Below are 12,131 nucleotides of genomic sequence, written 5' to 3' on the forward strand. Positions count from 1 at the left end.
GCTTACTTTGACATCTGGTGTTTACACAAACCGAGATTTCAGGGCGGGGCGGTTGGAGGCCAAGGGCGGCTCCTGGAGACAGATGGGCAGAGTGTCTGCCTTGGCAGCATCTGCAGCATGGGCAGCAGCAGTCCAAGGAGGCACCACTGACCTGCGGGTGGGCAGAGCCTGCCTGCCCAGCCCTGCCTTTGGCATCAGGCGGGAAGGATCAGCGCTGACAGTTGTCACAATGAGGGCAACCTCACTGAGGAGTATGGTCACCCAGAAAGGTGGGTGATACAGGGCTTTTTAGATGGAAGTGTGACTGATATGTTGCACACAGGCCTATTGATGGACCTGCTTATGAAGATGCAGCGATTGAATGTGTGGTGTATGGTGATCTTAGCCTTATGCATTGTCATATGGATCTTCATGGGAAAAACAAGCACAGCCACAAACTCAGTTTTGCTCACAGTGTGAGGAAATGAAAGCCACCTTTGGAGTGGAAAGTACTTGTTACCTGGAAGACAGACAGGAGCCTGCAATCATTACCTTTTCACTGTACAAGTTAAAAAGAAAACATCCATCAAATCAACTTTTTTTTTCTGGAAAACACACACGCACACAAAGATGCATTTGAATACTCCCACAAATTCATATTTAAGAACAGTGTTTTTCATGTCAGAACGGTAATCACAAAGGAACCCAAAGGAAAAAAGCAGGCACATCCACAATATATCCCCACTGTGTTGGGTCCATCATCCTTAACTTTGTGAATTGTCACACCCCCGGGATGAATGATGAGAATATAACAGGTTGCAGAATTGGAGAACGTGAAATCTTTGTTCCTAATGGCAAAACATGTTTTTCTCATTTTCATCAGAATGTGTGATCCATGCCATTTGAAATCAAATTCCAAACACGACGAGCCATTAGTGTAATAGCTCATTACTAACAGCGGTCTTATAAATAATACATTCTTATCATGCACACGCAGCTCGCCGCGAAGCCAGCAAAAGGTATTTCAGGCCATGGAAGTTGCGCTGCGCCAGCGTGGCTGTAGATGAGAAGGACATCTCCATGTGAACCAAGATGGATGCCAATTTTCCCTGCCGGGAGGGAGGCTGGCGGTCTCTCCCTGCACATATGGTAGATGGATTGGTTAATCAGCGTCTGCTGAGTCTTGGGCCTAAAATTACAGAGAAGCCAGACAACTGCGGCTGCCGCAGCCTTTGTTCACGCGTGCAAACAAGACAAACAATCACTTGCTATTTGGGAAAAAAATTTTAATGTTTATTTTGGACTTTTATTGAAGTGTCGATGGATTTGTAAAACAGCTGTGTGAATCCAGCCTTTTGCAGTTAGTATTCGGGGGGGCCTGTAAAGAAAAGAATATGGAAAAAAATTTATTAAAAAAATTCCTCTTGTATCCTAGCCTTTGGGAGAATTACAGGGAATCTCATATTTACTTTTCAAACACATCTTGGAGAACAAACAGTTTTAAGCCAGAAGATACATTTGAGAACGAATAGCTTAAAAGCTAACTTTTTTTTCCTCTAAAAGAGTGTTGTAGCTTCTTGCTCTACTTTAGGGAGTATTAAACATTTTATCCAACTGGGCATTTATGGAATGATGTTGCCTTCTTAGGATCTGGGAATTCTGACAATTGTTGAGCTCTTCTGACTGAATGGTTGTCTCAAGAAATAAAATCTGAACTCTGGAGGGCTAGAACCCACCCAGTAAATGTTGTTTTCTTGTAAGAGCTGTCAGAGTCAAATCAGTTACAGAATTTGCTTAGAACCCACATAAAGATCAAAGGAATTATTTATGTGAAATGTGTTTATTTTTCTTCTTCCCAATTTTACTGAGCTAGAATTGATATATAACATTGTATAAGTTTAAGGTGTGTCCAACTTAATATTTTGATATATGTATATATTGTAAAATAATCACTATGAGTGAGAATAGTTAACCCAAGAACTCTGTATTCCTTCTTGCCTCTTTTAAAATTTTAAATGCTTTCCTTGCAGAGAAGAGTGAAATCCAGAATTACTAAAGGAACATAGTAAAGAATTTCGATCACAGTCATCAGTCAATGTGGCATTAAAATTTGATAGAATTAAAATTTGTTGTTAATTTATAATATATCAGTACCAGTAATAGGCCTAGATCAGCTAGTCACTCGTGAAAAGATATGTTGTTTTCTCCACTCAGAACACTTATGATCCCAAGTGTGTTGCATCTTTCCCACACCAGCCAACTCTCCAGCTTCTAGTCACCAGCTGGGTATCTTGCAGTCTAATTCACTTTCTGATACTGCTCAGCCTTAGTGCAGACCCCACAGATTTAGGGCTCAGGCCCACAAAATTGCCCCCATCAGATGTCATTCACAAGCCTCAGATTGCCCCCTGTGCTTTTAACTGACCAGTGATAACTCACAGGTTCCCATGACCCCCTCGGTCATATTTGAGAACCTGCTGGAAGCGTTCACAGAGCTCGGGTGACTCTTTACTGCCATCATGGGTTCACTGTAAAGGATACACTCAGGATCAGGAAATGGAAGAGATGCACTGGACGAGATGGGGAGGGTGGGGGGAGCGTCCATGCCCTCTCTGGGCCCACCACTGCCTGGCATTTCCGTGTGTTCACCAGCACGGAAGCTTGGGAACCCCATTGTTTAGGTGTTTTTCTAGTTTTCCATTAACAGTTGATTAAATCTTTGGCTGTGGTGGCTGCACTCACTCTCCAGCTCCTCTTCCCTTCTCGGAGGTCAAGGTGCTGTGTGCTTAGTCGCTCAGTTGTGTCCAACTCTTAGCAACCCCGTGAACTGCAGCCCACCAGGCTCTGTCCATGGGGATTCTCCAGGCAAGAATACTGGAGTGGGTTGCCATTTCCTCCTCCAGGGAATCTTCCTGACCCAGGGATCAAACCCAGGCCTCTCACATTTCAGGCAGATTCTTTACTGTCTGAGCCACCTGGGAAGCCCCGAGGTTGAGGGAACATGGCTGAAAGTTCCAACCCTCTAATCACGTGGCTGATTCCTCTGGTAACCAGTTCCCATCCTCTGAAAGTGACCTCATTAGTGTAAACTCATGGACCATTGAAAGGGGCTTATGAAGAATAAAAGACTCTCCTTTCAGGAAATTATGAGTGTTTTATGAACTTTGAGCCAGGAGTGAGGGATGAAGACCAAATATTTTTTATTATATCTCACTGTCACCCTCATCTTCCCACTGATGTATTCCTCATCAAAGGCCTAAAATGATGAGGGCCATTGCAGGAGGTTTAGAATCAGGTAGGATGCTGAGAGGGCTTCTCTGGTGGCTCAGACAGTAAAGAATCCGACTGCAATGTGGGAGACCTGGGTTTGATCCCTGGGTTGGGAAGACCCCCCTGGAGGAGGGCATAGCAACCCACTCCAGTATTCTTGCTTGGAGAATCCCCGTGGACAGAGGAGCCTGGCGGGCTACAGTCCGTGGGGTCACAAAGCGTCAGACACGGCTGAGTGACACAGCACAGCACAGGATGCTGGGAGGTGATTATGTTGTAGTTCAGACACACCTGGTGAACAGGTACAATGAGTTTATTTCTCTCAGAACTTTCCACTAAACCTCCTTCCTCTCATCTCCTCCCCATGAGACCATCCAGTCAAATATATGTTCAAGAGAATGAAAGAAATAAAATCTTCCCATGTGGCGCTAGTTGTAAAGAATCCACCTGCCAATGGAGGAGACTCAAGAGATGCAGGTTCTATCCCAGCATTGGGAAGATCCCCTGGAGAAGGAAATGGTGACCCATTCCAGTATTCTTGTCTGGGAAATCCTGTGGACAGAGGAGTCTGGCGGTCTGCAGTCCATGGGGTCACAGAGAGTTGGGCACAATTTGAGCGCATGCACACACACAACACACACACACAAAAATTGAAGAGTACCTACCTGATAAGGAGCAAATTATCTTGTTCTAAATTGGGGTCAACCAGATAGCCACTAGAAATAATGGCTGGTCTTCCTTGGAACTGCATTGTGGAGGGGAGGAAAGTAGATAGAAGAATTGGGCTTGCAGTAGGGAAATGAAAGGATTTAGGGCAGGCAGCGGTATTGTTTGGGCAAAGTTTCCCCTGAAGAACACCATGACAGCCTCCCTAAGTTCCAGCCCTATCTCTAGGATGGTCATCCATGATGGATTGTCCTCCATCCAAGGTGGTCATCCGCGACATTGTTTTTGAGCCTCTTGTGTGTCCTGTGCACTGCACCTGACCATAGGGTGCTCCTCCCTCATACAGCTCCAGGGGCCCACGGCAGGGGCTCATGAGAGTTTCACGGTGCCCATTCACCTGAGGTCTGATGGTCATGAGATGTCTTGGACATTTCAGGTGGAAGGTGTGGCTGTCGGGTTCATGAGTGTGTGCTCACAAGTGAACCTGCAGCTCCTGCACAAGTGCTTTGACCTGGGACCCTTCCATGGACTCTGCATCCCGCACCAGGACGACATCCTGGAACCACGCCAGGAGTTCAGCATCCACGAAAGTTCAGGTACAGTGGCCATCACAGGAGCACGCGGGGATGGAGCTTTGTGCGCTGTGCTCTGCTTTTGACTCCGTGCTGGAGCTGGGTGCTGGCACCTGTTGGGCCACTGTGTCCCCAGTCCCCTTCCAGGAGTGGTTCCTGGTGCCTCACGACCTTGCGCCTGTATCTGTGACCACAGAGGGTCAAGGGGCATGGCCCTGGGTAGACACCACGGCCTTGCCACTGAAGGTCTCCTGAATTCAGAATGTCTACCAATGTCTAACAACGTTCATTGTTAGAGTAGAGGTAAGTTGTGGTGAAATAATTGACAGCGTTTCAAGATTTTACTTGCGCATACACATAGAACCCAAAACCTGAATATAAGTGAATCTTTTAAGTCAAGAACTAGAGAAATTCTGTATGTCCTTAAGTTTTTATTTTATTTTTTTAAATTGAAGTATAGTTGATTTATGTTACGTTAGTTTCAGGTATACAGTAAAGTGATTCATTTATACAAATATATTCAGATAAATGTATATATGCCTTTAAGTTGTAACCCCAACAATTAGTGCTTCTGTGTTTATGTCATCAACAACTTATTATGTAATACAGGTCTATTGCAAGTAGTCATTTTAAACTTACTTATTTTTAGCCATTTACAACATTAGAGCTAATTTTAAAATCACGTCTGTTTTAGGATTTTCACCAGGTGAAACTGGGCCATCTCAAACTTTGGTATTTTAACAAAGTCTCCCTGCACCCATGAGCATCTTTGAGGTTAAGTGTCCTGTTTCTTAAATCAAGGAGATGCAGGAGGGTCTGTAAATCTAGTTCTCCAAACCTAGGTTTCCTCATTTGTGAAATAGGAAGAGTAGTAACACCTCCCACAAAGGGGCATTGTGGGGTCTGACTGAGATCACTCAGGTCCAGGGCTTTATTCAGCATCTCCATCAAACTTAGTGCTCCATCAGCATGGATCCTCGTTTTGAGCAGTCCTTATCCATCACTTTGTGGTTGGTCTTTCACTTACGTGGGTCTTCCCAGGTTAACATCTGGGCGTCTTGAATTGCTCTGCTTTCTTGTGTCTGAAAGACTATATCAAGATTTTGCTCTTGTCTGCCAGTCTGGGCTCCATTTTTATGTTTATTTTTGAAGACAACTGTTGCATCAATATACTGTTATTTGGCATTGTTCAGCATAGGTAATGTGTGCACTTTCTACGTACATATATTCATATTTCAGTTTTTTTGCATAAAATAAATGCTTCTAGATGTAAAAAAAAAAAAGATTGTTCAAAAATAGGAAGAGGAGCATGTTGGGACAAGCAGAGGACTTGTTGATCTAAACAACAGCAGGTGTTGGTTTGGCAGACCTTATTGGCTGGACAGGAAACCAAGCTCATGGAGCTGGTCAGAACGTTCACACGGGTCACAAAGACCTTTCAGAGCTGTAGCTGGAGAGGGAGATCCCTTCTGTATTAATAAGAGCTTTGAGGTCTTTACTATTTCATGGTGAAGGCTGGCCTGCCCTTGCTTCTCAGTTAGGACATACAGGAGTGTTCTGAAGGAACCTTCAGCATGAGACAGTCTTGAATAATATATTATCATTGTCACTTTCGAATGTATAAATTCTTCTTGAAGGCAGCATTCAATGGATTTTATGGCTTAGTTTTCTCATGCCTAAAATGGAGATAAAAATAGTATCAAAACCAGAAAGTTGTTGGGATGGTTAAATGTTAGAATCTACATGACAACCTTAGCTCTCTGCCGAGCATGGAGTAAGTTCTGAAAAAATTAAGGTTGTTTTTCCTCTCCCCTTGATTGTTGTCATTATTAAAAACAAGTTGAGGGACTTCCCTGGTAGTCCAGTGGTTAAGACTTCACCTTCCAGAGCAGAGGGTATGGGTTTGATTTCTGATCAGGGAACTAAGATCCCACATACCCCTCAGCCAAAAAAGTATAACATACGGAAGCAGTATAGTCAATAAAGACTTTTAAAATGGTCCACATAAAAAAAAAATCTTTAGAAAAATGTTGAAAAGATATGGTTCCCTTTCAGTGCTTTTCTGAGTAGCTCTGAAGTTGCATAGAGTGACTGGGATGTTCCTATTTTAGAAACTTTATGGGCAGGAACACAATTCAAAATTTAGACCTAACCCTGGACTCAAAAACACATAATCTGTTTAGCCAAGGTGTGTCTGTTTAGCAAAAGCCTCAGAGATATGGAAACTGAAAGAAGTCTTACTACTCTCTCTACCACTTTTAATATTTTTACCTAAAATTAGTTGATCTAGGACAGGATGGTAGCTAAAGGAAATAGGAAACTTTCTCTTGTCATTTTGTGTGTCTTGTTTATTTTTGAAAATCCAGCTCCACTAATAAAAAGGTGATTATGAAGTTTCGTTACCAGGAAACACTACTGTAGACTTCCAAATAACTCAGGGATGAATTCACGAATCAACAGCTCATTATATTCCAGAAAAGAGTCACTGGCACATTTTGCTTCCCCCTTTGCATCAACAGCAGCAAAGAATGAGGCTCCAGAGAAAACTGGAAATGTGTTATGATCCTGTCCTTTTTTATCTGATGAAAGTCTCAAGTTAAAGGAAATATAATTTCTCTAAAATACGAGCTAAAATTCTTGCTTCAGTGGACACACACCGTTATGCCTTATGCTTTCAATTTTGTTTATGCTTTTTACCTTTCAAAGGATTTTCATATATATTGTCTCATTTTATCCTCATGACTTGATGTACGAGAGCTAAGAAAGGTGCATTCATGTGTGCTGTGTTGCTTTAGTCATGTCTAGCTCTTTGCAACCCCATGGACTGCAGCCTGCCCGGCTCTTCTGTCCATAGGATTCTCCAGGCAAGAATACTGGAGTGGGTTGCCATGCCCTCCTCCAGGGAAATCTTTCTAACTCAGGAATCGAAACCACATCTCCTGGGTCTCCTTCCTTGGCAGGTAGGTTCTTCACCACTGGCACCACCTGGGAAAGGTGACCCCTGCTGCCCGAATTCACAAAAGGTGTTACAGCTTAGCACAGGCTGACCCAGAACCCAGCTCAGCCTTCCACTTGACTTTTTGTCAAGGGTGGCTGTGACAAAAACTCCAGTGGTGGGTCTGCTATACAAATACATGATCAGTTTTTTCACTTCAATGAATTATTGAATGAGTTACCACTTTTAGGAGCTCTCAGTGATGTGTTTGTGTGTGTGTGTGTGTGTGTGTGTGTGTGTGCGCGTGCGCGCACTCTGGGCAACTCCCATCTTCTGGACTCTTCACCTCTTGTGTCTATGGGATTTGCCAGGACTGTGCACGGCCAATCTGTCGTGTGCCAGAGGTGGGCAGGAAGTACCAGGACATTGAGAACCCAGGAGCAGCCTCTGATTCTCCATTTCTTCTTCGAAAAATATTTATTTACTTATTTGGCTGTGTCAGGATCTTAGTTGCAGCACATGGGATCTTTCATTGCTTAGTTGCCCTGTAGCATGTGGGATCTTAGTACCTTGACCAGGGATCAAACCCGAGTCCCCTGCACCGGGAGGTGGGCTCTTAACCACTGGGAAAGTCCCCCAGCTTCCCTGTTTCTTGTCCCTGCTCCCCTACTGATATCTTCTCCATCAACTCCCAGATAGACAGTTGTGCTCAAATCCTTGACTCAGGGTCTGCTTCTGAGAGAACCCACCCCAACACAATGCTGGTCTAGTCTTTCTCCACCAACTGTGAAAACATTTACTTACTACAACTGAAAGGAGTTGAGGTATAAATGCCTCAGCTTCCTCACCCCTCGGTGGGATAGCTTTGAGATTTGAGTTTTGCATTGTTTCTCAGAGCTCCTCCAGGAGATGAAGTTCCAGCTAGTGATCCATGTGATGACATATGTTTCATTAGCTGCCTTCCTTTCCCTTCTCTCTTCCTAACCTCCCTACCAAGCTTCCTGAATCACCTCCCAAGTAAACTGCTTGTTCTCAGATCCTTGCCTCAAGGTAGGGTCTGTTCCCACCAGTTGTGAAACAATTTCATGCAAACCTCCACCCCTCCAAGCAGAGTGACAACATCATGGCTCAACATTCCAGAGCTCATACAGTGGTCCCCATTCTTTATTTTTTCCAACCAAATTATTTATTAAGCAAAGAAGCAAAAATGCAGTTTGCTAGCTTCTTTAGGTAAATATCTTAAAATATTTAAATCTTTGTAATATGATGCTGATTATTTCTAATGATTTAACAATATCAAAGTTACATGATTCACTGTATTTCTGAATACAGAATCCATTTAACCTATATGGAATTTAGCTATCAAGTTCCTCATTCTTTAGCTACTGTACATATTGTGATCAGCCTCCATCTCATCATTTCAGCTGTGTCCAAAGTTTCCATTGGATCTGAAAAGTGTAACCATGCACATTCACTTTGCATTTTACTTGAATAATTTGTATATGATCCCATTCTTTTAGCCACTGGTTCTTCATCTATAAATTGTTACACACACTTGTAAATTTGGGTTTTTAGCTACTAAATCTTGAGACTAAATTGGGACCAATGGGAACAAAGTCTAAGGATGCAGATTTTGTACAGTTTCAGGAAAATCTAGTAAAAGCTTATTTTTTATTAAGTGGAGTACCTTGTTTAGAAGTAGCCAAGTTCCCCCAGACATTGGAAAAATTCATGAATAGTCATAAGTCTCAGGAAAGGGCTTCCTACTTGTATGGGAGGTTGTACTGAATGAGACCCAAGATCCCTCAAATGCCAGGAGTCTGAAAGCTGAGGGAACAAGCAGCAGGATGCTCCCTCCATATGCTGGCAGTTTATGAATATTTTCCTTCAGTGACAATAAAATGGCTCAAAACAATATGTATTTTTTCCAGTTGGCTCCACCGCTGGCCCAGCCCAGCGATTGCAAATCAAGCTGTGTCTTTTGTTCCCTGCATCATTACAATGAAGACTTTGGAACCAGAAGTGAGCTGGCAATTTTCTTGATGATGCATAAGGCAAAATAGGGCACAGCCTGCATTTCCACAGCTGCCCTGGCATTGACACATTTACCAGTTAAAATAAAAACAAGCGAAAGACGACACTTTTGTTTGTCATGCAGGCTGGTGTGACCTGGGGAGTGAGAGTCTTGGTTTTGAAAGAGTCCTGCAAAGTGAACCTCAATACATGCACAGGGGCCAGCACATGTAGGCTCCGAGGACCTCGATGTGCCCTTGGCCGGGAGAGAGACAGTTTCACACAACAGAATCATGGGTGTCCTGAAGAATAACCAATGCAGCCTCTTATAACCAGCCCACCCAGGAAAAGTACTGCTTAATCTACATTTAAAAGGCCCTTCAAAATATAATTTTCACAACATCTCCATATAGCAATGTTGCCTTTTAAATGAAAGAAAATCGCTCATTGTCAGGAAATGTTCCCTTATGTCTTATTTAAATTTCTTTTATTGCACTTACATTTGCTTCTCAGTCTCTCCTCTGCAGGGAGAAGGAATATGGAGGGCTGAGAAACAGCAGCTAAATCAAGTCTTATTTAATCAAGTAGCCCAGGTTGTCTAGCCTCTCTTCCTAAGGTTCTATTTTATAGTCTGGGTTGCTTTCTGTTTTATACTTTACTCTTCTTTTAACATGGATTCCAAATGTGGATAAAACACTCATCTACAGAGCCTAGCAGTATTTCTGCCAAGATATTTGGATATTGTATCTCAGACTATGTATTTATTAATACCAACTAGTACGGTTTATAATTACTGAAGTAGTGACCCTCTTGAACTCTGTATGGATTTGTTCAGGCTGTCATAGAAGGGTCCTACAGAATAGGGGGCTTAAACAATAGAAAATCATTTTCTCACAGTCCTGAAGATGAGAAGTCTGAGATTAAGTTGTCGGCAGGGTGATTTCTTCTGAGTCCTCCCTCCTTGGCTTGTAGATGATCATCTTTTCCTTGTGTCTTCACATGGTTTTCCCTTTTGTTCCTGTCTGTGTCCTAATCCCCTCTTCTTATGAGGACACACAGTGGCTTAAGGGCCCACCCATCTGGCCTCATATTACTCTGTGTCTTCCAAGGCCCTTTCTTAGGCCTTACCTGGTGATCCAGTGGTTAAGACTTTGTTTTCCAATGCAGGGGGTGCAGGTTCCTGGTTGGGGAGTTAATACCCCACATGCTTTGTGGCCAAAAGAACCAAAACATAAAACAGATGCAATATTGTGACAAGTTCAATAAAGACTTTTTAAATGGTTGACATTAAAAACTCTGAAAAACAAATGACAGGCCCTTTCTCCAGATAGTCACATTCTGAGATATTAAGGGGTTAGGACTTAAAGCATGAATTTTGTGGGAACATGATTCAACATTCAGTGACACCTAGGATCCTGTGTTGGTGGTCCTCTGGAGCCCTGTGGCCAAGGCTACAAGACATGGCAGTAATGTCCCCTCTACCTGATGCTCATACAAAGTCTAATATACTGACTCATATTTGTCACAGCTTGAATTTTCATCTTTTTTTAAAACAACAACAACAACAACAACAAATGTCTTTTTGGTATACAAAGGTAAGAAAATTGCATTCTTCTGAAACTTTAGCCACTCTTGCCAGCTCTAGTTTTCCAGAAGTAACTATGTGAGTTCTAATGGTGTGTTAAAGAAGTTGACAAAACAAGTAAATAATTACAGGCTTATGCCCAGGCTGACACAGTTATCTCCATGGTGACAGTGTTGATGAAAAATTAATCAGTCAATCTAAGAAAGAAATGGGAAATTTTATTCGAGCAAGATTGAGGTTTTTAACCCAGGAACAACCTCTCAGATAGCTCCAAAAATGGTTGCACCTGTTAGAGGTCAAAGCACAGTTGTATAGGTTTTTGAGGCAGAGGGCTGTACTTTCAATGATGTAGATAGTTTTCACAATCCAGATTAAGTACAAAATGGTTCAGTTCAGTTCAGTTCCTCAGTCGTGCCCAACTCTTTGCGACCCTGTGGACTGCAGCACGCCAGGCCTCCCTGTCTACCACCAACTCCCGGAGTTTGTCTATCATCAAACTCACGTCCGTTGAATCGGTGACACCACCCAACCACCTCACCCTCTGTCATCCCCTTCTCCCCCCCCCCCCACCTTCAATCTTTCCCAGCATTGGGGTCTTTTCAGATGAGTCAGTTCTTCATATCAGGTGGCCAAAGTATTGGAGGTTCAGCTTCAGCATCAGTCTTTCCAATGAACACCCAGGACTGATCTCCTTTAGGATAGACTGGTCGGATCTCCTTGCAGTCCAAGGGACTCTCAAGAGTCTTCTCCAACACCACAGTTCAAAAGCATCAATTCTTCAGCACTCAGCTTTCTTTATAGTCCAACTCTCACATCCCTGCATGACTACTGGAAAAGCCATAGCTTTGACTAGACAGACCTTTGTTGGCAAAATAATGTCTTTGCTTTTTAATAAGCTGTCTAGGTTGATCATAACTTTTCTTCCAAGGAGCAAGCATCTTTTAATTTCATGGCTGCAGTCACCATCTGCAGTGATTTTGGAGCCCCCCAAAAATAAAGTCTGTCACTGTTTCCACTGTTTCCCTGCCTATTTGACATGAAGTGATGGGACCAGATGCAATGATCTTAGTTTTCTGAATGTTGAGTTTTAAGCCAACTTTTTCACTCTCCT

The 12,131-nt window shown here is 43.0% G+C and overlaps 1 protein-coding gene across 1 annotated transcript in view; it reads left to right on the forward strand.

The window, feature by feature from the left end:
• The window catches only part of CFAP61 (cilia and flagella associated protein 61), a 231,542-nt gene that overhangs the window by 38,159 nt on the left and 181,252 nt on the right, over window positions 1-12,131 (forward strand). The window contains exon 8 of the mRNA XM_065921324.1: window positions 4,352-4,511. Coding sequence (XP_065777396.1) covers window positions 4,352-4,511 — 160 coding nt within the window. The remainder of the gene's footprint in view (window positions 1-4,351; window positions 4,512-12,131) is intronic.

This window comes from Muntiacus reevesi, chromosome 2 (assembly GCF_963930625.1).
Source record: "Muntiacus reevesi chromosome 2, mMunRee1.1, whole genome shotgun sequence".
Lineage (NCBI taxonomy): Eukaryota > Metazoa > Chordata > Mammalia > Artiodactyla > Cervidae > Muntiacus > Muntiacus reevesi.